At 39.3% G+C, this 27,911-nt stretch overlaps 1 protein-coding gene across 1 annotated transcript in view; it reads left to right on the top strand.

Moving 5' to 3' along the window:
- The window catches only part of LOC126106273 (cilia- and flagella-associated protein 58-like), a 282,413-nt gene that overhangs the window by 244,850 nt on the left and 9,652 nt on the right, over positions 1 to 27,911 (top strand). Inside the window, exon 15 of the mRNA XM_049912496.1 lies at positions 12,811 to 12,921. Coding sequence (XP_049768453.1) covers positions 12,811 to 12,921 — 111 coding nt within the window. The remainder of the gene's footprint in view (positions 1 to 12,810; positions 12,922 to 27,911) is intronic.

Raw genomic sequence — 27,911 nt, 5'->3', positions numbered from 1 at the left:
GAGAAACTGTGCATGTCATCTTCTGCATGTAGTAATGGGATGAATGAGAAAGACAATATCAACAAAAATATGAATGTAGTGTGTTATTTTTAACAGACAGTCACAGCAAAAATGTGATGAGACTTTTCAAAGAAAACAGAAAATATGACGCAACAGGTATTGTGAACCCACGAGGAAGTACGAAAAACATTATCGGTGTCGACTTAAAATATCAGGAGAAAATGACTATGTCATGTATATAGCAGATGCAAATGATATTGCAAAAAACCAAGCAAATAACTGCCTAATGGAACTAAAAAAGTTCCTGGAATGCAATAAACAATGAAATACAACAGTTGCAATCTTAACACACAGATACGATCTAATGTATCACTTGTGTGTCAACAAAGAAATTCGAAAAACTAACATTAAAATAAAACAAATGTGTTCTTTGGTAGCCTCCTCGATATAGGCAAATTGGACAGATGACAGCAGACCAAACACGGAATGCATCTAAATTATGAAGGAAAGAACTTTGTGTGTAAAATGATAAATGAAATCATTGTGAACAGAGAGAGAACAAACAGCAAAATTCTGTGTACCAGTGTAGAACCAGTCTCACCAGCAGTGAAGAAGCATCATCATCAAAAGCAGCAGAATCATCAGTGACAGGACCAACAGTTGAAACATCAACACATGCAGCAGAAACTGCTACCCATCCTAAATGCAACAGAAAGCAAACCCAGCGTTCTTTATGGTGAGTAACACAAGAGAAAAAGAATACAAGTTGTGCGAAACATCTCTCTTGTGTGTTCAAACAGAGCTTGGAGGGCATGTACAGGTACCGCTGCCCATGCAGCTTGAACACGATACCACAGTTCATCAAGAGTAGTGACTGGCGTATTGTGATGAGCCAGTTGCTCGGCCACCATTGGCCAGACGTTTTCAATTGGCGAGAGATCTGGAGAATGTGCTGGCCAGGGCAGCAGTCGAACATTTTCTGTATCCAGAAAGGCCCATTCAGGACCTGCACCATGCGGTCGTGCATTATCCTGCTGAAATGTAGGGTTTCACAGGGATCGAATGAAGGGTAGAGCCACGGGTCATAACACATCTGAAATGTAACGTCCACTGTTCAAAGTGCTGTCAATGCGAACAAGAGACGTGTAACCAGTGGCACCCCTTACCATCATGCCAGGTGATACGCCAGTATGGCGATGACGAATGCACGCTTCCAATGTGCATTCACCACGATGTTACCAAACACGGATGTGACCATCATGATGTTGTAAACAGAACCTGGATTCATCCAAAAAAATGACGTTTTGCCATTCGTGCACCCAGGTTCATCATTGAGTACACACCTCAAGCAGAACTATCAACTAGTGTACTGGAAAAAACCACTCCTAGCAAACAGCATGCAGATGCAGGGGTGGGCAAAAATCAAATTTTGTCTTTATTCCACCTAAAATATGCCGTCTCAAGAATAAAATAGACCAGTTGCTAATAAATTTAAAAGACAGTATGAAAGTGAGCCTGATATACTAGGTTTCTCAGAACATCATGTTATGAGTGGAATTCACGTGCTACCAATTGAGTACTTTAATTTATCAGCACATTTTGTACATCTATCATGAGATAAGGTGGAGTAGCAATATTTGTAAAAAAACAATGTAGTGTATAAATCTCTAGATCCAAGCAAATGCTGTGATGAAGAGCATATAGCATTTTCAGGTGTGTGGCTTTGAGTTAACAGCAGACAGTGCAACAGTTATTGTACTGGCACCTGCTGGAAATCTGAATGTATTTCTGAGACAAATAGAATCACTTCTGTCCCACCTATGTAAGAAAACTAAATCAAACATTGTTGTGGGTGACTTCAATGCAGATTTTTTAACAGAAAATAAAAGCAAAATGGGCTTTGAACACCTGATGTGCTGTTAAGACTTAGTACCAGTGGTGTACACTGAAACTAGAGTAACAGCCGGTTCTAGCACTTTAATAGATAATGTATTTGTAGATAAAGATATATACAATAATTTGACTGTGAGAAGTATTATAGATGGCCTCTCTGATCATGAATAGCAATTACTCACTGTAAACCAAGTAAATGTACAAAGGAAAGAGAGTTTCACTTGGAAAACTTTAGGATTATAAACGAACGCACCATTGAAAACTGTAATCAGTATTTACAGCTAGAGGACTGATCTCCTGTGTATGCTGCAATTGATGTTAACTCAAAATTTAATATATTTATCAATGAATATTTATCAATGAATCCATGGAGAAGAAATAAAAACTTTGAGGTTCGCCGATGACATTGTAATTCTGTCTAGATTAGGAAATGAGACACTTAAAGTAGTAAAGGAGTTTTGCTATTTGGGGAGCAAAATAACTGATGATGGTCGAAGTAGTGAGGATATAAAATGTAGACTGGCAATGGCAAGGAAAGCGTTTCTGAAGAAGAGAAATTTGTTAACATCGAGTATTGATTTAAGTGTCAGGAAGTTGATTCTGAAAGTATTTGTATGGAGTGTAGCCATGTATGGAAGTGAAGGATGGACGATAAATATTTTAGACAAGAAGAGAATAGAAGCTTTTGAAATGTGGTGCTACAGAAGAATGCTGACGATTAGATGGGTAGATCACATAACTAATGAGGAGGTATTGAATAGAATTGGGAAGAAGAGGAGTTTGTGGCACAACTTGACAAGAAGAAGGGATCGGTTGGTAGGACATGTTCTGAGGCATCAAGGGATCACAAATTTAGCATTGGAGGGAGTGTGGAGGGTAAAAATCGTAGAGGGAGACCAAGAGATGAATATACTAATCAGATTTAGAAGGATGTAGGTTGCAGTAAGTACTGGGAGATGAAGAAGCTTGCACAGGATAGAGTAGCATGGAGAGCTGCATCAAAGCAGTCTCAAGACTGAAGACCACAACAACAACAACAACAACATCAATGAAGTTACAAGTCTTTTCAAAGAAATCTTTCCAAATAAGTCAGTGAGAGAAAACCTGTTAAAATCTGGAAACAAGCCTTGGATTAGTAAGGGCATCAAAATTTCCTGCAAAACAAAAAGAGAACTATATGCAGTAGCCAAGAGATAAAATGATCCCAGTAGCAGTACGCACTATAAACTCTACAATAAAGTTCTGAATAAGTCCGTACCAGCAGCAAAGAACATGTGCTTGAAGGCAGTTATTGATTACTCGAGCAGTAAAGTAAAAACTATTTGGAATTTTGCAAAGAAGGAAACAAGGGAAAATGCAGTTTGTAGTGAAAATATCCCAATAAAAAGTGAGGGTCATCTTGTTAGCAATCCAGAAATAGTTGCAGACACATTAAACAAACATTTTTTAACAGTGACAGAACAAAAATAGGTTTAGAAGGCTCCATGAACCAAGCCATCGATATTTTTAAAGCCAGAGTACCTAGCTCAGTACAACATATGAAAGAAACAACAGTCACTGTTCAAGAAATTGAAAGAGTTATTAAATCTCTGAAAAGTAAAAACCCTGCCGGAATTGACAATATTTATAAGAAATTATTAAAGTACTGCTGCAGCCATGTAAGTAAAGCCCTTTGCCACATTTTTTATGCATCACTTAAGCAAGCAACAGTGCCTGAGAGGTTTAAGTATGCAGTTGTAAAACCACTGTATAAAGAAGGGAGATAAGATGGGTGCTGATGACTATTGGCCAATATCACTAGTGACAAGTTTTGCAAAGGTTTTAGAGAAACTAATGCATGCCAGGATAGTTAAGCATCTCAGGGATCAAAATATCCTCAGCAAAAGTCAGTTTGGATTTCAGAGAGGTTTGTCAACAGAAGATGCAATATTTGCATTTGCTGGCAAAGTCTTGGAATCTATCAACAAAAAACTGAAGATGGTTGGGATTTTTTGTGACCTAATAAAAGTGTTTAACTGTGTGAGTCACTAGATTCTTTTACAAAAAGCTGCACATCTCGGTATAAGTGGTTCATCAGGAAGATGGCTCATACCTGTCAAACAGGAGACAAAGTTGTATTGGTAATTCAAAATGGAGTCCCATTATCTTCAGAGTGGGGTACCATCACATGTGGAGTGCCTGAAGGCTCAGCTCTGGAGCCCTCTACTTTTTATAATCTTTATAATGATCTGCCTCTCTGTACAGAATATTGTAGATTCACTGTTTTTGCTGGTGACACTACACTACTTATTGATGATTCAGTAGATAAACTTGAGGAAACAACAAATAAGATTTTAAGTGAAACAGTGAAATGGTTTAACATTAATAGCCTTTCTTTAAATTACACTAAAACAAACTACGTTCAGTCCCACGCAACATTCAAAGATAAAGAAATAGTAGTAAAAATAGGTGAGTAGGTGATAACCAGGCTGGATACCTGAAAATAACTAGGCTTGCATATTGACAGCAAACTGAACTGGTCAAACCACATCCTGGATCTATGAAAAGATTGAGTTCACCAACTTCCGCATTATGCATTATATCTTCTTATAGAAATATGAAAACCATGAAGTCAACCTATTATGGTTATTTTCACACCATTATGAACTGTGGAATTATATTTTGGGGAAAATCAGTCACTGGCTAAAAAAGCACTGTGTGGGAGGGAAAAAAAAAAAAAAAAAAAAAAACGTAAGGATCATCTGTGGAGTCCATCCCAGAGCCACATGCAGGAATCTTTTTAAGAAACTTGGAATCCTTACATCCACTGTGCAATATATATTATCTTTGATGTGCTTCATAAGGAAAGAAAAATCCATTTTTAAACTGAATAGTGAGTATCATAGTGAAAATGGAAATTCCGTGTGGCTAAGGCCTCCCGTCGGGTAGACCGTTCTCCTAGTGCAAGTCCTTAGAATTGACGCCACTTCGCTGACTTGTGTGTCAATGGGGATGAAATGATGATGATAAGGACAACACAACACCCAGTTCCTGAGTGGAGAAAATCTCCGAGCTAGCCGGGAATCGAACCTGGGCCGTTAGGTATGACATTCCGTCACACTGACCCCTCAGCTACCATCATAGTCATGAGATGAGAAGAACACATGATATCCACAATCAACAGGCAAACCTAAGTATGGTACAGAAAGGAGTCCATTTCACTGGCTCTAAGATTTTTAATGCCATCTGTTCAAGAATTAAGTGTTTGGTAGAAGAAGAGCTCTTGTTTAAAAAAAACTTTAAAGCAGTTCCTATTACAAGGATCATTTTATACGATTGAAGAGTTCCTGAACTGCAGTGTTTAGCATTTCTTGTATTGTTAGATGCAAATATATGCCCAAATCTACATTTGTAATCCTGATTATTCTTTATTGTAAACACATATTTTGCAATATTTATTTTATGTAACACTTATTACTTTGTAACATTTATTTATCTCTCAAAATTGTTTTTCTTTAGTAGAACCTAAGTTATTGTTTACTGTAATATGAAATAATTTGTTTTTGTTTTTATGTGCTACCACAGATTTCTGACACATTCCATATCCTGTGATATTGTCACAACATGGATCACTGGAACAAGAAATAAATAAATAAATAAATAAAATATAAATAACTAAATACACATAACCGAAAAGTTATTAAAACATCGTGATTGATTTTACAAACTATCTGAGTAATATTCTAGTTAAATATGTACAAGAAAATAGAACTTTAGGTGCATATGTATCGCACAAAAGACTCACATTAATTGGAGGACATTAGTAAAATTAGTTTAGTTTTACCTAGAATTAATCTGATAATTATAAATTTCCAAATCGAGAGATTATGACTCAGAATCTGCATGTTTGAGCAGTGATCCAAATATTTATTAATGCTGTAGAAACTATGAATAATTAGTAGACCTTTTAGTTCTCTTAGTGTACGAGGAACTGAATGGCTTTTTTTTCAAAGTAGCTGGTTTGGTTCCATGTAAAAGTATTTTCCGTTCTTACACTATGTGATCAAAAGTATCCAGACACTCCCAAGAACACATGTTTTTCATATTAGGTGCATTATGCTCCCACCTACTGCCAGGTACTCCATATCAGCAACCCCAGCAGTCATTAGACATCATGAGAGAGCAGAATGGGGTGCTCTGTGGAACTCACGGACTTCCATTGTGGTCAGGTAATTGGATTCATTTGTGTTATATGTCTGTACACGAGATTTCCACACTCCTAAGCATCCCTAGGTCCACTGTTTTTGATGTTATTGTGAAGTGGAGACATGAAGGGACACATACAGCACAAAAGCATCTGTTGAGTGACAGAGCCTGCTGACAGCTGAAGAGGGTCATAATTTGTAATAGGCAGACATTTATCCAGACCATCACACAGGAATTCCAAACTGCATCGGGATCCACTGTACTATCACAGTTACGCGGGAGGTGATAAAACTTGGATTTCATGGTTGAGTGGCTCCTCATAAGTCACACATCACAGCGGCAAATGCCAAATGACACCACACTTGGTGTAAGGAGCATAAACATTGGACAACTCAACAGTGGAAAAACATTGTGTGGAATGACGAATCACAGTACACAATGTGGCAATTCGATGACAGGGTGTGGGTATGAAGAGTGCCCAGTGAACGTCATCTGCCAGCGTCTGTAGTGCCAACAGTGAAATTCAGAGGTGGTGGTGTTATGGTGCAGTTGTGTTTTTCATGGCCTTGCACCCCTTGTTGTTTTGCATGGCACTATCACAGCACAGGCCTACATCGATGTTTTAAGCACCTTCTTGCTTCCCACTGTTGAAGAGCAAGATGGCGAGTGCATCTTTCAACATGATCGAGCACCTGTTCATAATGCATGGCCTGTGATGGAGTGGTTACACAACAATAACATCCATGTCATGGACTGGGCTGCACAGAGTCCTGACCTGAATCCTATAGAACACCTTTGGGTTGTTTTGGAATGATGACTTCGTGCCAGGCCCCACCGATCGACATCAATACCTCTCCTCAGTGCAGCACTCCATGAAGAATGGGCTGTCATTCCCCAAGAAACCTTCCAGCACCTGATCGAATGTATGCCTGTGAGAGTTGAAGCTGTCATCAAGGCTAAGGGTGGGCAAACACCATTTTTAATTCCAGCATTACTGATGGAGGGCACCACGAACTTTTAAGTCATTTTCAGCTAGGTGTCTGGATAATTTTGATCACATAGTGTATTAGTGTGAGCAGATTAGCATTAGTCATAATTTGCTGTTTGTATACTGTGAATAAACAGCTGCTTCGGCGTTAGGTGTGAATGAACGAATGAAGGAACAGTCCCTGTAACTTAACATTTGATCCTTCTTATTCACCCTTACTCCTTGTGTTTCAAATGGGACTAATGCTGTATCAGAAGTACTAAATTTACAAATTTTATTGTTATTCTGATTATTTGGCACTACTTTGTCTTCTGGTAAGATTTTTATGCAAATGGCCCAGTTTAGAACTTGTATTTGTCAACTTAGTAATGTTTCTTTCTTTCTTTTGCTATGTAGTGGATTTCTCACTTTAGACCTCATTGCCAAGCCTTAATCCATTTTCCTGACAATTAATTGCCATTGTCCAACTTCAGGTTGAGAATTTTTCCTGTTGTTTATATTATCTCATGTAATATCTGCCGCTCTTCTTTTCTTTTCTTCTTTTTCTTTCACCAACCCATTAAATGGGAACTGCTTTTGTTTTACTCCTGTTTCCGGAAAATTTGACAGATTTTATTCTTTTGATATGGCCATAAAAGTTTACTCTGTGTTTCCTAATGTCACTGTGAATGTTTGTGTTCCACATGACCTTTTGCTAGATTCTTATACTCAATGTCTTTTGGACCCAGGATTTCTGTATAATTTTTTGTTCTCCTTTTTCGGTGTTTTTAGTATATCATCTTTCCTGTCCTGAATTGATGATTTTGTAGCATACAGACTTTCTTGTTTAACACTGAAATTCTAGTGTTTTAATTTTGAGCATTTCCTACTCTTGTATACATTTCATGTTAGTTGGAATGCTGTTTCTGCCTACTACTCTTTTTTTAATTTTTTCATTGTTTCAGTTTTTTTCCTGAAACAATTTAGTACCTTTCTTCTCAGTTCAATTTCCTGAATTATTGCACCAAGGTACTTAGATTTCTGGACTCATTTGATTTTATCATATTTTGTTTCATGTATCCTGGTGCCAGTTTATTGCAAGTAATATATTCTTTATTTTGGAATGAAGTCAGCAAACCTAGTTTTCCTATGATTAAATGTAAGAGTTAAAGTCTCTCTCTGGACTTGTGATGGAACTCTAATGAGTGGGGAGGGTGGGGATATAATATGGCAGTCAGTGCCGTGACATCAGTTAGGACATCAAAATTGTCCTTCAGCAGTGGTTCATGGATTTTTAAGCAAATGGAATTCAGAAATTGGTTGTTTATTATAAACATTGTGTTCAGAAGTAATGAAAAGCAAAAAGCTTTCATTCAGTAATAAAATTGTTTTTAAGAATGCTCTTTTTGGTTTAGTATAAAAATGCTATTTATTTAAGAACTGTCCTCATATTTTGGTTGTACATTGTGTGGTGGTTGTCAGTAATCTGTTGCTCATGGGTTCATATTTGTTACTGAATTCAACAAGTTTTTGTTGATGGTGAAAATACATCCTAAGTGTAGTTTGGTTTGCATGTCTGTAGTTTCAAAAATCCTTTGTATTTAGTCCATAAATCATGTTTCTCGTAGAGCTACTATTTGAAATTTTTGACCTTTCAAGATTATCTCTAGTTCATGCAATTTTCCTATTGAAAGGGCAAATATATGTTCAGTGTTCCAACAAAGCTTTCAGTTTCTGAGTGAAATTGGCCAGAAATGTCAAATTCTCTCCATTTGTCTGTCAGCCCAGTCTTCCCAGAATCCAAATGCCTAGCTGTACTGTTATAAACAACAGTTGATTGGTTAGCAGCTGGACTACAAAAGTGATACCTGGGAAGCTTCATTTTACTTTGTTATCAGTGATTTGAACCAAATCTCATTTCATCTGGACTATGATGGTTAGTTCCAGAATATATTACAGCTGCTGCTCTGTTGAAGAGACCCAGATCACTATACTGCTGTATATATATAAGTCAGACGCAATGTACTTCTAATAATGTTATTGTTGTTGTTGGTCTTCAATTGCTTTTTCACACTATTTCAATGGTAATAATCTTTATTTCATGCCCAGTACATAAAGGGGATGAGAAATATAGAACTAAATAAAAGGAGTATGTTTACTAAACCATGGTGCTACTGGTGACAAAATGGTAAGCAGTGGTCTTTTGGCCATACTGCCTCATCCTGGAAGATGAAAGGAGAATGCCAATCACTGACAGGCAGAAAGATTATAGCAAACAAGGGCACCCATACCTGAGGCTAGGGGGTGCCTGGCCCCTCCCACTTCCCTCCCCCTAGTGCTCTAGGAAAGGAAAATATATTATGTAGCGCAGAGTTTTTCTTTCAGGTGAATGTTTTAAGATCTGTATTATAAAGGTTTTTAATAGACAGGAAGTGGAACTTTTTTACGGTTACTTATAAGTTGCCGTTTGTCATCCAAAATATTAAAAAAGTACACCATTCCTCCAGGCATAGCCCCCCCCCCCCCTCCTTTCCCGTCCCCCTAAACACTATTGTATGGGCATTCTTGATGCTAAAGGAATCTTATTTATGGATTTTGTGGAGCACTGAAGGGCCAGTCAATTTTGAATCCTACTGTGAAGCTTCAAAAAACTGTGAAGAGCCATTGAAAAAAGTAACACGTTCTTTTGACTAACCGAGTCATATTTTTACCCATCGGTGCTCTGCTTCACTGTGCACAGCACACATGAGAATTGTTGCATCATTTTGAATACGACATGTTTTGAATATCCACGCTACACTGCTACCTTCATTCCACCTCTTGATGAACATCAGACTTTGTCTTTGATGAAGTACTTCAAGACTATTGTCATACACTGAAGTGGCAGAATTTGACACACAGAGAACTAATCAGCTTGTTAACAGATTTTAATAAATGTTTAAACCTAAATGCCGTTTATGTAGGGAATAGTATAAATATAATAAAAATGTTAAGAAATAGATGTTATGGAGATGATAGATTGCTATTCAGTGTAAAGATGATAATGAGTTGCAGAGAGGAGCAACAAAAATACTGTTACACATTGTGCTTTTGGCCAAAGCCTTGTTCAGAAAAGAAAACGCACTCACACACACACATTCACGCAAGCAGGCACACCTCACGCAGACGAGCCTCTATCTCTGGCCACTGCAGCCAGAATGCAGGTGTCGCATTGAGTTGAAACAGCAATTCAGAATGGGGTGGGAAAGTGGCAAGGATAGCAGGGTTTGGTTGGGGTGAGAGAAGAGTGCTGTGTGACAGATTGTGGAGGGATTAGAAGACGTCAGGACAAGGCTATTGGAGCCAGTATCCAGAGGCTGTGGGGGAGGGGGTAAGTGAGGAGTGGAAAAGGAGAGGATCAGAGGGGAGAGACTGGTAGGTGCATTGGCAGAGCATGGCATACAATGGTGGTGAGGGGATGTGAACAGGGAGGAGCTGATATCTTTGTGTCGATAATTATAGTTATTCCTGTTGATCACTATTCCTCCCTTATTCTTGTGTATTTTTGCATATTATTTTCCACATATACCTGTGCCACACACACTATAATTGGAGTCACGAATGACGGCAGTCAAGTTTAACATGATTCTGCGCACCCACGTCACACATTCTTTGACAGCCAGTAAGTGTTTAGTAGTGTTCTGACGGCTCTGCTGTAAATGTTGTACGTGATGCGAGCATTAAACATGTTTGTAGTGAGTTATTTAGTGAATTTTTATTCCATCTGTTGTGAGTTTTCATGGATGATCCACCATCATCCATGACAACTCACAACAGATGGAATAAAAAGCTATAAATTCTACACGAGCAAGTGAGAGACCCAATTTGTGGAGTACACACTTTCTTTGAGCGCAAAGCGCAACTGTTGCTTGGAACCAGCAACAGCACAGTTCCCAGCCTCATCTCGACTCACATGAACTGCTTTTACTTGTAGATCAGGCTATATGGAAACTCGACCTAACCCATTCCCCTTCTCCCTCTTTCTCTTCCCTTACCCCAACATACGCATACCCTGACCATTCTGTCCTTTTCCCCACGTTTTTGTACGTATTACTTTGTGTTTATCTTTACCTATTCTCATGTATTTTTGTGTATTTGTATGCATTTGTGTCAATTTTTGTGTGTCTGTACGTATTTTTACATGTCTTTTTCTCTCTCAACCATCTAATGCCTTCTTTTGATCATTTCCTTCATCTGCCATCCCTACCATAGTGGAACTCTGCTCCATCTTTCTGTACCAGTTCAGAAATGGATCCCTTTTCTTGGCTAAAACCCAGTGCCACATCCTGTTCCTTAAATGCTGCCTAAACCATGGAAACCCCCCTCCACCTCTCATCCACCCCCACCCCCACCCCAATGGCCTGACCATAAAAATTTCTTTCTCTGGATCCCACCATTCCTTTCAGAGTAACCTTCACCATTTCAGATTCTGCCAGTCTCTGTCCCTTGTCCCTCACAAACCTGGCACTACAAAAACACATCTCTATGGCACAGGTATTCCAGAACTTCACTCCCTCAGCAATATACTGCTGCTGTGCAATCCCTACTACATACATTACATCCTTAAAAAAGTAGAATACGTTATAAATGATTAATATTCAGAATTTTTTCCTGTTTAGTCATAGTCTATTCACATATCTTTCAATGTGCAGACTTACTAGTACTACATGACATGTAATCCACTGAGTTTTGTAACAATATTATGAAAAGGATAGTTGCTACACCATACAGCGGAGATGGTGAGTTGAAGAGGGGCATGACAAAAATACTGTTGAAAATGAGCTTTTGGCCAACAAGGCCTTCATTGGGGATAGAACACACACACACACACACACACACACACACACACACACACACACACAAACCTGCACGCACACGCATGCAAATCCAACTAACACGTACATGACCACAGTGATCATGTATGTGTGAGTTGCATTTGTGCGAGTGTTTGTGAGTATGTTCTATCTCCAAAGAAGGCCTTATTGGCTGAAAGCTCACTTTCTGACAGTCTTTTCATTGTGCCTATCTGTGACTCAGCATCTCCGCTCTATGGTGAGTAGCAACTATCCTTATCATAAGATTGTTACATTCCATCCTAGATTTTCCACCACCATGTTTTGTGATTTTTACCAATATATAGCACTGATAACCACATCATTGAGCAGTCATAAACCAGAACACCATTTACTAATGTACTGTATAACAGTTCATTAATGTCGTGATGTCAGAATGTGACTTAGTTGTGAACAATAACTTCGCAGACCAACAATAACTGGAAACAGGTGATATATTTTGAAGTAATACCGCTGTGTTCCTAGCTGTTTTGCACATTTTGTGGAACTATATCTCTTATAGAGGTGCATTAGCTTCCTCGTAGTAATATAAGTTCTGTGTCATAGTAGGCTACAAGAAGACAGTACAAATGTGCCGCAACTTGTCCTGCCATACTTACTTTAGTGCGATTGAGACTGATATGTAAAAATTTAGCCTCCAGTTTGTTGTTGCTGTTGTTGCCATTTTTCAGTACTATGGCTATAATTGTTATCATTGTAAATATCGCTGCTATCATTACATGTCTTTAATGTGCATATAAATTTACATGTAATTCTTCATAGTAATTTACAGTTTCTACAAATAGGTCTGAAAATAGGGTGGGGAACATTTGGTGCAGGTATTTACTGTTCATAACAAGAATATCTATTATAATATCTGATTTCTTCCCACAGTGCCTAGAAGCAGAAGTAATCATGTACAAAGCAGAGGCAAAAGAGTACAAGCACAAACTTGAGCTGACAAAGGAAGAAGTCAATGAATTCAAAAAACTGTATTATGAATTGGTAAGTGTTAAAAAGGTATTTCATACACATAACACCAAACACTATTACGAAAATAAGCTTGTAAGCAGAAAACTTGGAGGGACCATGAAGACAAAATTAGGCTAATTACGGCTTCCATATACAATTGGTACGTGAAGAAACCCTAACATGTGATAGAATGAGAAATACCTCCTGCCTTACACTTCACAGCGGTTTGCAGAATATATTTGTATATGTAGGAGTAGATTTAGGTGAACTGCTGTCTGCAGCATATACACAGCTGCAACAGTGTGTGCTAGATTTGAACAAGCCTCAGTTTTGAACCTTTTTGCAGATCCACCTTCGTTAACGGCGAAAACCAATGAGATCTAGGGCTGATTGTATAAAGTGGTTGATCTTAGATTAGTATGAAAAAATGAATTCAAATTGAACTGAACTCAGAAATCTATGGAATATGAATGTTCCACTATTATGAAGAGGTTACTCACTATATAGCAGATATGTGGAGTCACAGAGAGGCATGTTTGTTGTGTTGTCACAAAATAAGCTTTTGGCCAACAAGGCATTTGTCAAAAATAGACCCTCCCCCCCTCCACACACACACACACACACACACACACACACACACACACACACACACACACACACAGACATATACAACCACAGTCTCTAGCAGCTGAAGCCAGACTTCGGACTGGCTTCTGCCATAAGAGACACTGTGGTTGTGTGTGTGTGTGTGTGTGTGTGTGTGTGTGTGTGTGTGTGTGAGTGTATGTGAGGTCTATTTTTGATGAACACATTCTCGGCCAAAAGCTTATTTTGTAACAAACAACAAATGTGCCTATCTGTGTCTTAGCATATCCACTGTGCGGTGGTGGGGGTGGGGGGTGGGGGGAGGAACTACCCTTTTCATAATGTTGTTACATTCCATCCAGGATTTTCCATTGTTTAAATATAAACATTAATCTCAGACTATTTCACTGTGAACAAGGATCAACTTGGACTGGCAAAATTTCACAAATCAATTCAAGTTCAACTGTAACTGTCACTTCACAACACCCACCCCCCTCCTTTTTTGTCAGCAAAATAGCTGATGATTGCCGAAATATAGAGGATCAAAAATGTAGACCGGCAGTGGCGAGAAAGGCATTACTGTTTCTGAAGGAGAGAAATTTGTTAACCTGAGATATAGATTTAAGTGTTAATATTTTATGGAGTGTAGACATATATGGAAGTGAAACTTGGGTGATAAACAGTTTAGACAAGAAGAGAATAGAGGCTTTTGAAATGTGGTGCTATAGAAGAATGCTGAAGACTAGGAGGGTAGTTCATGTAAGTAATAAGGTGGTGGTTTACAGAATTGGTGAGATAAGAAATTTGTGGCACAACCTGACTAGCGAAAGGGATCAGTTTATAGGGCATATTCTGAGACATCAGGGAATCATCAGTTTAGTATTGAAGGGGAGTGTGGAAGGTAAAAATTGTAGAAGGAGACCAAGAGATGAATACAGTCAGCAGATTCAGAAGGGTGTAAGGTGCGGTAGTTACACAGACAAGGAGAGACTTGTGCAGGACAGAGTAGCACGGAGAACTGCATCAAACCAATCTTCGGACTGAAGACCACAACAAGAAGATAGTAGTCAAATGAACCATCATTTTGGTTAGATCTCTACATGACCAAATTGTGTAAATGTATACTTTGACTCCTTTCTGTATTGATAGTTTCTTCAGTGTCAAATAACAGCTTAAATGCCTGCAAATTATTTAAACTTTTGTTCACACAAAAACATCTTGAGATTCATGGCCAGTGATCCATAATATACATAGGTATTCATCATGCTCTGCACAGATGTGAAACAGTGCCACATTTACATATATTTTATGCAACTGTAACCACGGAATCCGACTTCTGAGTATACTTGGAAAAAAATTTGCCTGTGTGGTTTTGGGCAGACTTGCCCAGTGCATATACCCTGAGGAATAACGTGGATTTCGTCCCCAATGATGTACAGTTGATACGATCTTCACACTCTGGGAAATCCAGGAGAAGTGCCGCGAGGAGGAAATTCCTCTGTTCATTGCCTTTATTGATCTAAATGAGGCTTTTGACACAGTCAGCAGAGAAGGACTGTATGCAGTACTTTCAAGATAGGGTGTTCTCCAATGCTCTTAAAGATGATCACGGCTTTCACGAAAATATGCAAGATGCTGTGGTCTTTGACAGAATCATATCTGACCCATGTGCTGCAAAAAGAGGGGTTTGTCAAGGCTGTGTATTGGCTCACACTTTGTTCAATATTTTTTCCTCAGCACTCCTCAAAGTTGCTTTTGGTGAAACTAACTTGGGCATTCATCTACATACCAGAGCTAATGGGAAGCTCTGCATCATTTCTCTACTCAGATCCAAGCGGTTCCAAGAAGACTTGCTTGCAAATAGGCTTTTACTTGCTGACAATGCTGCATGTGTAGCGCATACTCGAGACAATCCGCAAGAGCTCGTGGACAAATTCTCTACTGCATGCAAGCTCTTCTCCGTGTATATAAACAGTAAGAAGACAGTTGTCATGGCACGAGGATACACAGATTCACCTGTCATCAAACTGGACAGCTCCTTGTTGGAGGTAGTCAATAAATTCTGTTATCTCGGTTCAGTAATGGCAGAAGATATCTCCTCGGATGACGAGATAAATGCTCAAATAGGAAAGTTCTGCACACGAGCACGGGACAACAAACGTCTCACACTGTCAACAAAAATACTCGTGTATCAATCGTATGTACTGAGTACTCTCCTGTACGGAGCTGAGACTCGGACGTCGTATGCCAAACAGTAACGAAAGCTCGACGCCTTTCACCTGAGGTCCTTATGGAGCATCTCGGGAGTATTGTGGAAGGATTGTGTGACAAATGATATGGTTCTGAAAACTGCAAAACGACAGAGTAGCACTGCCACACTCGAGCAACATTGCCTGCAACATCTTCACCGTACGGACCACTCCCGTCTGCCCTGGCACGCATTACTCAGTGAAATAGCAGGAGCAAAGAGACCTCGTGGAAGACCTCTGCTACGCTTTAGGGATTGTGTCAAACATGGCACGTGCACATTTAATATTGACGGTGACAAGTGGGAGCAACTCGCTGACGATCGCAGCAAATGGAGGAAATTGACAGCAGACGGAAGTGAGATGCACAACCGAGTACGGCTTAATGACTTAGTTGCAAAATGATCGTGCAGACACGAGCTTACGACTAACCCTCGTGCTGGAGTGACCCACACTGAGGTGGGCAGCATTCTGTATTCACAAGTTTTAAGCAGAGAACCACATTGTTTCTTTTCATGAAATTTGTGGATATCTCATTAATTTGTTGTTTTTCAGCTGTGGAAAAGTTTTCTTGAAGAAGTTTGAGAAGTTTTTCCCATTTATTTTCCTCCGTCTTTAAAGCACAAAACATGCAGTAACGAATAACGTAGAATTAATATTTGTAGTCAAAGCAGGATAATCGTGTCGGTAGCTGATTTGGTGCTGTTGCTGAGCGTATCTTGTGCAAAATGAGGATCGACACTGAGCCTCACTCAGTTGATCTGTGTCTAGTGTTACGCAGCATAGCAAATCTTGTGAACTGGGCTCATTTTCTTAGTATGGGTCACTATTGATCTTCAGCGAGTGATGTTTATTCGATTGTCACTGAGTCTTCCTCAGGATGTCTTGCTGTGAATAGTTTTGGGCAGTGATTAAGTGCTCTCCTACAGACTGAATTGTGGGCACACTTCAGTTGTGAAACAGTATTATTTGTTCTCATGTGCGGCAACACATTGTAATGATTGGCATTGTGCAATGTCTTCGCCCCATCTCTTCCTTCGAGTCTGGGCTCCTCTGTCACTGCGTCTCTGAGCAGAAGTGCCTTTCAGGATGACGTGCACTGTAAGTGACTTCACGAGAAACATGTGAGCCTGACCGGCATTATTTGGGACACACTGTCTGCAGAGCTTCCACACAACTACTGAGATGTGTACAGTGAAATATTTACACAATAACATGACACTAGAGAAAAAGAACTGAAAATAGCTCAATCCTCAGTCGGTGTGGATCTCACCAACTGGTAGGGGTGACGCTCAGCAGCACGAGGTGACAAATGACCCGTGAGGTTGCTGCATAAACATACTGTTATAATTGAACGTGACTTTACTCGACAGGATGATGTTCACGATTCGTGGGAAGGGGATACGATAGCAGATGTGGAAGAATATGTAGCGCTGGTTGATTTCTGAGTTAAACGTGTAAATAACAGACAAATGGAACAGATGAAGATACAGTCTCTCAGCTTTTGAGCCTTATATGTAGCTAAATTCGATGAATTTAAGTTTGGTTGCCCTCTACATTATTTCAGTGGTGAGCTGATCTGCTGTACTAAGTCAGTGATCTTTCACACATTAACATTTGCCCCTGTTAATAATTGCATGTGGAATTCTTGAATTTCCCCAAGGACTATTTACAGTGATGTCACCAGTCCATACTTAATGAACTCTCACCACTGTTTTTAAAATGTGGCACTTAATACATACTGTCCTCCTTAGCTTTGTGTAAAGGCCATCTCCCCGTGCTACTTGGAAATGTAATATTTGCTGATGATGCAAGGATACTAATTAAAGGTCTAAACTCAACGTCATAAAAAGCAACACAGAATGAATGAGGATGAGAACTACAACTCATTTTCAGGGTAATCGCATCAGAAAGACAGAAACATTTACTAGTAAAACAAAATACTGTACCTTGAGAAAAACCATGAATTTAAAAGCAAATGGGTTTAGCATCTCCAATCAAAAGCTTACACACCTGAGTAATGTCCACCCCCTGTATCTGAGTGGTCAGCATGACAGAATGTCAATCCTAAGGGCCCGGGTTCGATTCCCGCCTGGGTCAGAGATTTTCTCCGCTCGGGGACTGGGTGTTGTGTTGTCCTAATCATCACCATTTCATCCCCATCGATATGCAAGTCGCTGAAGTGGCATCAAATAGAAAGACTTGCACCCAGCGAACGGTCTACCCAATGGGAGGCCCTAGGCACACAACATTTACATTTTACCTCAGTAATAAAAAGGATGAACTTCTCATACGTGTCAGAAAAATTAAAGGAGAAATGGATTGTCAGCAGATTTGTACATATCAAAGAATCACTGAAATTGAACAGATTGATCCTGGTGAAAGCTGTAATAACTGAAAAATCACAATATCTGAATATTAACTGTAATTCTTGTAACTTAGGCAAACAGTGCAAGCTGCTTTCATCAGCTCATTAAGAGGTCAAATGCATAACCACTGATTTCACACTCACTGACTGGGAACTGGAGGCATGAAGTGATGCAGTCATATCGCATCTGCAAGCAAACAGCCCAAGCAGATGGGTTCCAGTGAGCAGAAGAGCTCCACTAGCTTCATATGAACAAGCCTACAGCAGATACTATGCGAGTTAAGCTTGTACACTGAGGAGTTGCAAAAGTGTGTTTGTACGTGCCTCTGGACTTAGGTATTGATTTCCATTGTACATTTGTCTACATATACCTATGGCGGTATGTGATGATTACTTGAATGTAAAGGTTCAGTTATAACAATAGAATCTGGCACATCCATGCTTCATGTTCTGTGGTACCACACATTACTTTATATAACCAAATCGTAATGAAGTTATAGGTTGGGGTGGCTGTCTTTCCTGGTAAATGATTGGAGAATCTAGTAAGCCTTATCTATAAAGTTATAAACTACTGTCTGTGTTCTTCTGCATGTTCATTGCAAATACACGAAGAAGCAATAAGAATCGGACCAGTAAGCAAACCCAGAGTCTCATTTCCCCTAGCCTAACATCCAAGTCATTCTGTACTGTCATCAACCACAAAGACCTGAAAAATCTTGACCCCATTGCTATTTTACTTCTGTAAGCAGACACTTGTGTACAAAGAAATAGATGACCTCAGATCCTGCAACACCTCTGATCTGAGTGTGAGCTTCTAAATAAGTATGTTGTGACTCATGTTTGCTTACAACAAAGCAAGTTAATGTTATACTGTTGTTAAAACAGTAAAAATAAAAGGGGGAATGGCTATATTTGTCAAAATGGGAGTTCAGTCCCAGGCTCCTCAGTTTAACAAATGTTGTGCTAAATAGCTCTTCCAGTGCTGTGCCACCTTGGTCAGTCAGAAAATAAAGATAAACTTGTAGTACTGACAGTTCACAGGCCACCAGCAGAAGATTTCTATCGCATCAGAAAGCCACTGGAGATAATTTTAAATAAGGTTATGCAAACATCACTGCAGAACCATTGTTTATAGGACTTTGGTTTTTATTTTCTGTTAGATAGTGCTAACTGATGGCAACTGGATTTGTTGACCTACAGCTGTGTGTTACCTACAGAGATTGAAGGACATAATGGAATAGGTAATGACAATTTGTTTTCAGATCCAACAGCCTGCAGTGGTTTAGCTGTAAAAACATTAGTTAATAATTAAACAACAAAAACAATCCTTTTTTAGAAAATGATGTATTTGTATAGATAAAAAATCATCACCAAGCAGCAGCAGAACACACACGTAAAAGAAGGTTATAATTAGCCAAGCTTTTGGAGCCAGTGGCTCCTTCTTGAGACAGATGGGGTGAAGGGGAAGGAAGAGGGATGAAAGAAAAGAACTGGAGAGGTTTAGGTGAAGGGGTAGATTTTGAGAAAGTCATATCCAGAACTGTAGGCCATACAGACTTGCCAGATGAGATGAGAAGCAAAGACTCTTATTTTCTCATACTGTCTGGTGAGTCCCATGTGACCTATGGGTTTAGAAGACATTTGCAAAATCTACCCCTTTTCCTAGACCTCTCCAGTCCTTTTCCTTCACCCCTCTTCCTTCCCCTTCAACCCTTCTGTCTAAAGAAGGAGCCACTTGCTCCAAATGCTTGCCTAATTATAACCTTCTTTTATGTGCATGTCCTGCTGTTGTTTGGTGAATAGATATTTTATCTATCCAGTTACATTATTTAGTTAATAATATATTTGAGCATAATGGTACAAGATTTACAGTAAAATATACAGTGGATGAAATTATGGGAGGAACTATAGAGAAAAATTTATAAAGCAGGCAGTGATGACAGAAAATGTAACTCTTTCTTAAAGATATTACTATAGCACTTTGAGTAAAGATATTACTGTAGCACTCTGAGTCTTGGTATCCTCTAAAACAGTAAGGGCAGAATTGAACATCAGGGTAAATGATGGATAATTTGTGGGATTAAAGAGTATTAAAAATATCAAATTATTAAAAAGTAGTAATAATGCTGGCTGTGGTAGTGTTTGTAGATTGTAGATTGTATTTTATTGGTCCTGTTGTCTACATATCAGCTTATGCATAAGACATTGGACAAGTCAAGTTATAAATATACAGGCTGAAAGTCATTTCAAGGCATACATATTTAAGCTTAGAATAATACACTTTACATGTAAATATTTATATAACACATTTCATAAATTTAAATATTCTTCAATGGAGTAAAAGCAGTGATGCTGTAAATATGACTTTAGAGATTTCCCAAATGTATTGACCTCAGTGATAGCTTTTATGTTTTCAGGAAGTTAGTCATAAAGCTTAACTCCCATGTGAAAAGTACCTTTTTGGCACAGTGCTGTGCTGATTTGAGTCATATATAAGTTTCTGTTTTGTCTGGTAAAGTGCTCATGTATATCACAGTTTTTTTGCAGTCTCCGGTCCTTGACTACTACATTTAATTTAAAGAACAAAAGGGTTTCCATAATGTATACACATGGTAATGGAGGAATACTAGAGTTCTTAAACGGGGGTTTACAAGAGTCTCTAGGCTTGCACACAAACAAGATTCTAATGGCCCTTTTTTGTAGTTTAAAAGTGCTATTAGCTGTTTTAGATTTTCCCCAGAAGGTGACCCCATATCTAAGATGAGAATGAAAGTACACATGATATGCATTCCTAGCATAATTTAAAAATCTTGTGCTAACTTGGTATGATTACCCTTAAGTATCTTTGAAATCAATCACTTAGGGTATATATCCTGACAGACTTAAATGTGCTATAGTAACAGTCATCTTTAAAATTGTAGATAAGCAAGCCTCCTCTAATTACAGACTTATTTGAGTCTTGCCAATCATTTCAAAATTGCCTCAAAAAGTCGGCTATGATAGAACACTGACCCATGTAACTGAACAGAAGCTGTTAATTGCCTCTGTTTAGCTTTCATTAAGGACTCTCTTCAAGTAAGCAACGCAAGAACTCAGAAAAGAAGTCCTGACAGAAGTAAACCAGGAAAATTATCCAGTTTTTATATTTTGTGACATAATAAAGACCTTTTGTTGTATGCTTCACATAATTATACTTGGCAAACTAAAGTATTATGAGATTAATCACATCCCTCTAGCATGAATGGAGTCTTATCTTCACAACAGAAAGAAGAGCATCTCAGCGACAGACTGTGTTATAGACATGAAACTAATCTCAGAATGGAGTAACATAACATGTGGAGTGCTGTAAGGGTCAGTACTGGACCTACTTTTCTTCCTACCTATACAAAAGATCCTCCAAAGATTTTAAAGAGTGATTAAAGAAGGGTCGGTTGATCAGTCAATTTGGGGGAGGGGGCCAAACAGTAAGGTCAGTGGTTCCATCAGATTAGGGGAGAATGGGGAAGGAAATCAGCTGCGTGATTTCAAAGGAACCATCTGGGCATTTCCCTGAAGTGATTTAGTCAAATCACAGAAAACCTAAAGCGGGATGGCTGGGCATGGGCTTGAACTGACATCCTCGTGAAAGCGAGTCCAGTGTGCTCAGTAAAAGAAAAGTGTAAATTATGCTGATGACCCAAATGTACTAATCAAGGATTTAAATTCTACCTTAGGAGACACAGCTCAAATGATAGGTGAACAGGACTACTAGTTCTTCACAGCTAACAATTTAATTCTTACGTTTCATCAGCATCTATATCATACTCTGCAACCCACCTGATGATGTGTGGTGGAGGGTACTTCTGGTACCACTAACTGGTTCCCGTGCTTGTTCCAGATATGAATGGTGCACAGGAAGAGTGTTTGTCAATAAAACTCTGTACTAGCTCTAATTTCCTGAATTTTTTCATTGTGGTCTTTTATGAGATGTGTGAGAAAGTAATATGTTGTCCAAATCTTCCCAGAGAGTACTCTCTTGAAATTTCAATTGTAAACCTCCCCATGATCCACAATGCCTCTCTTGTAGTGTCTGAGTAACAAATCCCTTGATGAAATGCTCCACTCTTAATTGGATCTTCTCTCTCTCTCTCTCTCTCTCTCTCTCTCTCTCTCTCTCTCTCTCTCTCTCTCTCCCTCCCTCTCTCTCTCTCTCTCTCTCTCTCTCTCTCTCTCTCTCTCTCTCCCTCCTATCAGTCCTACCATATAAGGGTCCCAGATTGATGAACAGTACTCAAGAATTGGTCAAACAAGTGTCTTGTAGGCCATTTCTTTCATGGATGAGTTACATTTCCTTAAGATTCTTCCTGTGAATCTCAATCTGACCTAGATATCTTATGCTATATACTGTTTATAGCAATATGTCATCAATGGTGTAGTTGTATGGTAGTAGATTTCTTTTCTTATGTATGCACAATATGTTGCATTATTCACATTCAGGGCCAATTGCCAGAGACTGCACCATTCATCAATCTTCTGTAGATCATTTTGCAAATCGATACTGACTTCAGGTGTTGCTACTTTCTTATAGACAACCACATCGTCTGCAAGCAGTCTTAAAGAGCTTCCAGTGCTTTTTCCTAGGTCATTTATATACATTTTATGCATTAACAGTCCTATGACACTTCATTGGGGTCCTCAGGAAAATCTATAGTTCTTGTTCTGTTAAGAGTGAGATGTTGCTACAAGGAAGTCCTGAATCCAGTTGCAAATCTGGTCCACTTCTCAGTAAGCTCATATTTTTTTCATTAAAAGGCACTGCAGGATGGTGTCAAATGCCTTTCTCGAGTCAAGGAACATGGCATCAACATAAGCACTGATGTCTGCAACGTCGTGGAGCTCACAGAAGAACAGAATGAACTGAATTTTGCAAGATCTCTGTTTGCAGAATCCACATTGATTTTTATAGAGGAGATTTTTATTCTCCAAAAACATCATAATTCTTGATTGTGAACATGTTCTGTAATTCTACAAGAGATTGATGTCAATGATATAGGCCTACAATTATGTGCATCCGTCCTATGATCCACCTTGGAAATGGGAATGACCTGCAATATTTTCCAGTTGCTCCAGTGAACTGCAATAACCTGCTGCTAGAAAGACAATAATTTCTTGTGCATAACCTTTGGAAAACCTTACATGTATCTCATCTAGTTGTGATGCCATACCTCTACTAAGCAATTTTTAGTTACGTTTCTGTCCTACGACTGGCTATCTCAATATCTGCTATTTAGACATTTGTACAGTGATTGAAAGGAGGGACCATATTACAGTCTTCCGCAATGAATCAGTTTCAGAAGACTGAATTCAGTAATTCGGCCTTCTCTCAGTTATCTCCTGTTTCAGTGGCTATATGATTACTGAGTGCTGGAATAGATCATTTTGACCCACTTACTGATTTTAAGTAAGACCAAAGTCTCTTAGGGTTTTCAGTCAGATTGGTTGACAACATTTTTTACTTTCAGACATTCTCTCATTGATCTTCTTACTCTCTTAATCTCAGATACACTGATATTATTTAAGGTCAAACAAGCAAAAAGGATCTGGTAGTACCAAAGGCAGTCATTAATGGTAATACAATAAATTCCTTCAGGGCAGCTAGATAACAATTTAACCCATTACATTCTAAATTATTTTACACTTTAATTTTGAGCTGCAAATTAGTCAAAATCATTTCTTAACCGTTTTAACAAGTTTTCATCGCATTTATTTGATTTCTCCTCTCAGATTAAAATTTGAGAAATTTCAGATTTAGAAGATATTCAACTTCTCATTGGCTCAACATTTTATTCAACTCTTATTTCAAATATTGTTGAGAGTGTAGGCATTTTAATATTCCAAACAAGACTTTCCAAATGAATTGCAACTGAAATAATTTCACTGACAGAAATGTTACATTCAAAGGCAAAATTAGTCTACTTTTTGGTATGGAATATTCTCAGACATTTAACATCTAAGCCGGCCGGGGTGGCCGAGCAGTTCTAGGCGCTATAGTCTGGAACCGCGCAGCTGCTACGGTCGCAGGCTCGAAACCTGCCTTGGGAATGGATGTGTGTGATGTCCTCAGGTTAGTTAGGTTTAAGTAGTTCTGAGTTCTAGGGGACTGATGACCTTAGCAGTCAAGTCCCATAGTGCTCAGAGCCATTTAACATCTAAAGTGATATTGCATTTACTGCAATATACTTATGGTGTAGCTGTGCACATTTTGTTTGGCATCTTCTTTGTTTATTTCACTTGGATATAAGGTGTCTCCTTCCATCTACAATTGGAGGTATGTTCATATGAGATGCAGTCAATAGTTGTTGAAGGTCTCCCTGGTGCTCTTTGGTCATAAAGTCCTTTCTTCAAATATGTAATGGCATTCTGTCTTCTCCAGTCTTTCATAGTTATAGAATTTTTCCCATGAATCATGTTACAAAGACTGTGAATCCACAACAGCCATGCTTAGCTCGGCTAAACAAATGTCAGTACCACTTCTTTCCCTTTATGCTAATGAAATGTTTTTCTAGGAGCCGGTCATGATGATTGACACTCCCATACAGTTATTGTTATTACTAGCTTAGTGCCTGCTGCTTCACTCATGTAGACCGTATGGCCTGCAGAATTTTTTTTCTTTATTATTAAATTGAATTTTTACGTTGTTCACAAATTACAACACCTCCTAAGCTTTTAATGCAAATTAAGGCCATGTAAGCATGGTCTTTTTCAAATGTACTTCTGACAAAAAATGATTCTGGTAGCCGTTCCTCAAAGTTTTTGTTAATCATACTTCGTGTGGAGATATTTCCTTAGCAACTTCATCCTCTAACAAATACTTCTTTATATCTAACTGAGAAGTAAAATTTTAGTTTGCATAAATTTAGCTGTAAAACTTTTTAATGTAAAAATATTTTCTTAAAAATTATCATGCCCTGTTACTCTTCCTTAGGAGTCGAATTCCAGAAACACTGAAACAAGTATTTTTTTTATTTCTACCTGAAAAGTCAGATACCAGTTGTCACAGGCGCAGCCTTAAAAATCGTTTGGTAGCTCTTTAGTGATTATTTACTTTCAAAAAACTTTACCCACTGTAGTGTTTGGATTTCCAAAAATGCTGAAACACTTATTTTTTCTTTTCTGTCGGAGAAACCACCAAATACGTTTTTTCAGTTCTAGCTTCAAATTTCCCTTAAAGTCACTTATGTTCAAAAAGTCTTTTATCCCCTATTTCAGCACCGTAGGAGTGGAATTTCGGACAGTCCCTTCTTAAATGATGCCTACAGTATAAGATACACACCCTCCTCAAATTTCAAGTTTCTATCCTTTGCACTTTGGCCTGGACAGTGATGTGTCAGTGAATCACTGTGACCCTATTTCAGCCCCTTGCGGGTTTGAATTTCCAAAAACAATGAAGAACATGTTTTTTCATCTCTAACTGAGAAGCCAACCACCTGTTTTCGAAGACTTTGCTTCAAAAAAGTATTTGCAATGAAATATTTTTGTAAAACATTTCACACCACTTACAGGTTGAATTTCCAAAACATTGACATGTGTATGTTTCATTCCTAACAGAGATGCAAAATACAAGTTTTGAGTCCCAGATAGATACAACAAAAAGACTGTCGAAAAATAAGCTTCCGGCCAACAAGGCAAATAGACACACACACACACACACACACACACACACACACTCTCTCTCTCTCTCTCTCTCTCTCTCTCTCTCTCTCTCTCTCTCTCTCTCTCTCTCTCTGTGTGTGTGTGTGTGTGTGTGTGTGTGTGTGTGTGTGTGTGTGGCAGCTGAAGCCACTCTACGAACAGCAGCAGCAGTACATGATGGGAGAGGTAACTGGGTAGGTGTAAAGAGGAGGCTGGGCCGGGGAGGGGGAGGGAGAGAAGAGTAGGGTGGGGGACAGTGAAGTAATGTTGGGGGAGCATGCAGGGACAAGGTGGAGAGAGGGTAGGGCAGTTAGTAGCAGCTGGGAGGTTAGACGGAGTGCGGTGGAGAGATGGTGGTTGTGGAGGGGCAGAAAAGGAGAGAAGTAAAAAGTGCTGGAATGGGAACTGTGAAGGGGTGATGGGTGAGAATGAGAACAATGAGTAACAAAGGTTGAGGCCAGGAGGATTACAGGAACGTAGGATATATCTGAGGGAGAGTTCCCATCTGGCAAATCAGAAAAGATGGTGTTGATGGGAAGGATCCATATGGCACAGGCTGTGAAGCAGTCATTGAAATGAAGGATATCAAATTTGATAGTGTGTTCAGCAACAGGATGATCCTGTTGTTTCTTGACCACAAATTCTCAGTGGCCATTGATGAGGACAGACAACTTGTTGGTTGTCATGCCAACATAGAATGCAGCACAGTGGTTTGCAGCTTAGCTTGTAGATCATTTGACTGGTTCACAGATAACCCTGTCATTGTTGGGGTAGGTGATATTTGTGACTAGACTGTAATAGGAGGTAGTGGAAGGCTGTGCGGGACAGGTCTTACATAGGTCTATTACAGGGATATGATCCATGAGGTAAGGGGTTGGGAGCAGTGGTTGTATAGGTATGGATGAGTAAACCATGTAGGTTCAGTGGACAGCAAAATACATTGTGAGAGGGGTGGAAGGATAGTGGACAGGACATTTCTCATTTCAGGGCATTATGAGAGGTAGTCAAAACCCTGGCAGAGAGTGTAATTCAGTTGCTCCAATGCTGAAACTCAATTACAAAGGGGATGCTCTTCTGTATATTTCGAGAGGGATCGCTCATCACTGCAGATGTGACGACCACACCAAGTTTGATATGGACAGAGGTACTGATGTAGCCATCTTTGAGGCGGAGGTCAACATCTAGCAAAGTGGTTTGTTGATTTGAGTAGGACCAGGTGAAGTGAATGTCGGAGAAGCTGTTGAGGTTCTGGAGGAATGTGGATAGGGTGTCCTCACCCTCGATCCAGATCGCAAAGATATCTCCTAGACCAACACCTGCAGCCTATTACCCAGAACATACCCTCCATATAAAAGATACCAACCATTCCCTCCACCAACTCTTCACAGTTCCTGTCCTTTACCACGCAGTGCCTGCTCTTCACTATTGACGCTGCCTCTTTTTACACTAACATCACCTGCGTCTTACCTCTATTCGACACTACCTTTCCCAATGCCTGGTAGATTATAAGCCAAAAGCCTCCTTCCTGGTCACCATGACCAAATATATCCTCACCTGTAATTACTTCTCCTTTGAAGTCATGACCTACAGACAAATCCAGCGTATGGCTATGGGCACCCACATGGTACCATCCTAAACCGACCTATTCGTGGGCAATCTAGAGGAATCCTTCACAAACACCCAGAATCCTAAACCCCTTACCTGTTTAGATACAATCTGGACAGAGGGTGAGGACACCCTATTCACATTCCTCCAGAACCTCAACAGCTTCTCCCCCATTCCCTTCACATGGTCTTACTCAACCCAACAAGCCACCATTCTAGATGTTGAACTCCACCTTAAAGATGGCTACAGCAGTACCTCCATCCATATTAAACATACTAATCACCAGCAATACCTCCACTTTGACAGCTGCCACCCATTCCATACCAAGAAGTCCCTTCCGTACAGCCTAGCCACTCATGGTTATTGCATCTGTAGTGACGAGCGGTCCCTCTTGAAATATACTGAGGTTCTCACTGAGTCCTTTACAGATCGCAATTATCCTCCCGTCCTTGTACAAAAACAAATCTCCCGTGCCTTATCTTTCCAGTCATCCACCACCTCACAAAGTCTCACTGTCCGGTCACAGAGGAGCATTCCCCTATTCCCCT

This window comes from Schistocerca cancellata, chromosome 10 (genome assembly GCF_023864275.1).
Source record: "Schistocerca cancellata isolate TAMUIC-IGC-003103 chromosome 10, iqSchCanc2.1, whole genome shotgun sequence".
Lineage (NCBI taxonomy): Eukaryota > Metazoa > Arthropoda > Insecta > Orthoptera > Acrididae > Schistocerca > Schistocerca cancellata.
The sequence above is the reverse complement of the archived record's forward strand: the minus strand, read 5'-3'. Positions and strand labels throughout refer to the sequence as shown.